The sequence below is a fragment of the Belonocnema kinseyi genome, chromosome 6 (assembly GCF_010883055.1).
Source record: "Belonocnema kinseyi isolate 2016_QV_RU_SX_M_011 chromosome 6, B_treatae_v1, whole genome shotgun sequence".
NCBI classification, from domain to species: domain Eukaryota; kingdom Metazoa; phylum Arthropoda; class Insecta; order Hymenoptera; family Cynipidae; genus Belonocnema; species Belonocnema kinseyi.
The window spans coordinates 14193579-14197582 of record NC_046662.1 but is presented as its reverse complement, the minus strand read 5'-3'; the positions used below and the strand labels follow the sequence as shown (position 1 = coordinate 14197582).

Here is a 4004-nt window from a genome sequence, read left to right as displayed (position 1 = left end):
CGAAAAAAGCTGAGGGGCCTGCGGGGCGAAAATGGAGGTCGATAACGGAAGCGGAACCCACTGGTCATGGGGAACCAAGATGGGCCGGCTTCGAGTCTTCAGAGGTTAGGATTGTACTTTCACCCGAATTCAAGAGATGGCACTGTTTTTTAACTGGTAAATTCAAATGTAATTTGTAAATTTTAACTTTTATGCTACAATTAATTTTTGAATGACTCTAAACATTATTTTTAAGGATTAATTTTACGGCTTGCAAGTTTTGAAATATGTTGAAAAAGACAAATTGTTTCGAAAAACTGTGAATTATTTCATAAGGTTTTTACAATTTTTTAAAAGATTCGGAAATAACTCAAATCTTGAGATCATTTCAAAATATGTGAAGATTTCGAAAAGAAAATTTAGAATTCTTAAAAATTTCGATAATTTTTTAAAGAGAATATACCTTTTATTCAAGATTTCGGGCAAAAAATTTAATGATTTTTATTACGAATAATGAATTTCTAAAGAAATGTACAAAATGAAAGGTTTTTAAAGATTTTGCACAAATTCAAGAAAAAAAAATTATGTTTCATAAGATTTGTGGGTAATGCTCCAACTATTATACATTTGGAAACTTATTAAATTAATTTTACTTTTGAATATTTCCAAATATGTCGAAAAACAATTCTGAAGGTTTCCAAACATTTTTTAAATTTTGCTCGATTTTAGAAATTTTGTAAAAAAAAACTTCAAATTATTTCATAAGGTTTTTATAAGATTTCAAAATATTAAAAGATACTGTAAGTATTGAGAAGATTTCAAAATATGTCAAACTTTCGAACATAAAATTTGAAAACTTTTAAAGAAAATTTAAAAAGATTTCTAAAAATGTCGAAAAATAATTTGAAAGATTTATTTTTTATTTTGAAGAATTTAAAAAAATAAAGGGAAAATTGAATTATTATTCAATAATTTTAAAAACAATTTTTAAAAAATTGTTTTTAAATTCATTGGAAAATTTTTAATTATTTTATATTATGGAAAAATAATTATCTAATTTTACTTTTGAATATTTCGAAAAAGAAGACGGAAGATTTTAAAAGACATTTTGTAAATTTTTCACGATCTTAGAAGTTTTTTTGAAAAATTTTAAATTATTTCATAAGGTCTTTAGAAGTTTTTAAAAGATTAAAAAATAATGTAAATATTGAGAAGATTTCAAAATATGTGAAACTTTCGAACATAAAATTTGAAAGCTTTTCAAGAAAATTTAAAAAGACTTCTAAAAATGTCGAAAAATAATTTGAAAGATTTTTCTTATTTTTCAGAATTAAAAAAAAATAAAGAGAAAATTGAATTATTTTAAAAGATATTGAGAAGTTTTAAAAGCTTCAAAAAGATTCGCAATTTATTTAAATCTTGAAAAGATTTAAACAAAATGTAATCCAAAATGTAAATTTGAAGGTTTCGCAAAAAGATTTTTAAGAATATTGAAAGGTTTTGTGAGGAAAAATTTGTTTTCTTTAAATTAATAGAAAAATTTGAAATTATTTTATATTATGAAAAATTTATTGACTAATTTTACTTTTGAATATTTCAAAATATTTGAAAAATGAAGACGGAAGATTTTAAGAATTGATTTGTTTAATTTAGCAGAATTTAACAAATTTGTTAGATAACTTTTAATTATTTCATACGATTTTTAGAAGTTTTTATAAGATTCAAAAAAATTTTAATTTTGATAAAATTTAAAAAAATTATAACAATATGTAAATTATTCATTATTTCGTAAAAACATAATGTTTGCATAAGTTATAAAATGTTTCAAATTGACGAAATTATGTTCTAAAAACAAAATTATTGCAAAAATTTGAAATGATTTTGTAAATCAAAACATGAATTTTAAGAAAAATTTTTTAAAAAATTGATAAGGATATTCTAAAACTGAAAAAAATAATGTAGAAGAATTTCAATTTTAAACCCAATTCTAGTAGTTTTAAGTGATGTTTAGAAGCATTAGAAGTTTCAAAGGATAAAAAATTTCAAAGCTATTTAAGAATGTTGAAGAGTTTAAAGGGAATGAAAAACTTTTCTAAAGATTCCGTAAAAAATTTTTAATGAGTTTTGATTAAAGTTAATTTTAAAAGAATATTTCAGATAATTGGAATTTAGAAAGATTTTAAAAAGTAAAACAAAATCATTTTAAAAGATATTTAAGGACGAAAGAAACACCCAGATAATGGATAATTTTCAAATTAAAATTAACTAATTTGTGAAATTTCCAAACCAGGAAAATTTTCCGCTGATAAAATTTCCGAATCTAAGTAATTAAAAAAATGTTTGAATATTAACTAAATAACAAAATAAAAATATGTTTATGATATAAAACTATTTTATTTGAGATATATTTGATTCTTGTATTATTAAAACAATTATGGGTAATTTTATAATTTTAAGAATTTTCTATTAGGAATATTTTGTTGTTGATATTTTTTTTATTATTCTCAAGACTTTATTTAATCTTACTGATTTTTTATGTAACCCCTTTCCAGCTCGAATATCCTAGCCTTTCTAAATTTCAGGGAAGCCATTTTCAAAATTGCCTCTCTTAGGAGTACCAATCATATATTTTACGACCTTAAACATTTTTTATTGATAAAAAATTACAGAAAACATTTGAATTAATTTTAATATTATGAAACGGGTTTAAATGGTTTAAAAGTCAATACATTTTTATGAGAAAACGTTTATTTTCGACAAGTGAAAAGGGAACTGAGGTTATGTTGGCAGGACTACTTTTCGTACAAATGGCGACTTCTACATTAATTTGATTCTTCACGTGGTCTCGTTAAATTTTCTAAAGGATATTTTTTTTATTGATTTAGTGAAAAATAATAATATAAAAAATGGTGCTGTACAACTTTAAAAAAATCGCCGTTGTGCCAACGTCAAAAGTAAGTTTTCTTGAATTTTATTGAGCCTTGAAACTAACCCATATCGCTTCCTTGTTTGTAGATAATTGTCATCTTTTATTGTGATAAATAATAATTGTTCGATTCTTTTATACAAATTTAGTCTTCTTTCTACAACCTATTATCAAATAAAACATTATAGATGTAAAACATGAGCTAAATAAATCATTTCGATATTCCTAACCTAACATTCTTCGTGTTTAACTTGTATGAATTTACATCAATACTTTTAATTTATTTGCTTATTTGCTTAGACTTATTTTAATATTCTTTAACTTTTATCAGTTCCAATTCTTCAGTTTTTAAGGATCAATAAACTAGATTTTTAATTTACTATAAAAAATATTTACCTTTTTAATTTAAAAAATTTTTTTATTAAACTAAGAGAAGAAGGAGTCAGGCGTCAAATTTTCGATATCTGGTTTATTTGATACATAATCAGAAAATTTGGAATACACATTCCTGTTGAAAAATATGTTTGGAGCTGCATTTTTCAAATTAACCTGATTTTATCACTTTTTTAAAATAATAATATTACAATGACGGAATAAGATAATAAATTAATTGTTTCTAATTTTAACAAAAATAGCTTTACAAAATAAATAAATAAAGATTATAAATACAGTAATTTTTTACGATTACTTTTATTATTATTTTTTCCAAAAAATGATATGAAAGACACTATTTTTTTGAAATAAAAAAGACGAATTTTCAACCCAGAAATACTTCTCAGTCAACAAATAAAAAAAATTAATAAAAATTTCGAATTTTCAAGCAATAAACATGGTAAAATGTTCAATCACAAAGACGAATTTTAAATTTAGAAGATTAATTTTCTACCGAAAAATATAATTTCCTTACAAAATACATCAATTTTGAAACAAATAGTTGAATTTTAAACCTAGAAAATTAAATTTCTATCTAAATAGAAGAATTTTTTACAAAATCCGTACATTTTTAATAAATTACATACATTTACAACTAAATAACAATAATTTCATTCCATAAAACAGTCGAATTTTCAACCCGAAGATATCAGTTTTGAACAAGAAA

General features: G+C 22.1%; 1 protein-coding gene across 1 annotated transcript in view; it reads left to right on the top strand.

Annotated features, from left to right (window-relative positions):
* The first annotated feature begins 2732 nt into the window (after positions 1–2732).
* LOC117174867 (nucleolar GTP-binding protein 1) overlaps positions 2733–4004 on the top strand; it is a 33212-nt gene continuing 31940 nt past the window's right edge. Inside the window, exon 1 of the mRNA XM_033364271.1 lies at positions 2733–2933. Within this exon, the coding sequence (XP_033220162.1) occupies positions 2886–2933 (48 nt within the window). The 5' untranslated portion in view covers positions 2733–2885. The remainder of the gene's footprint in view (positions 2934–4004) is intronic.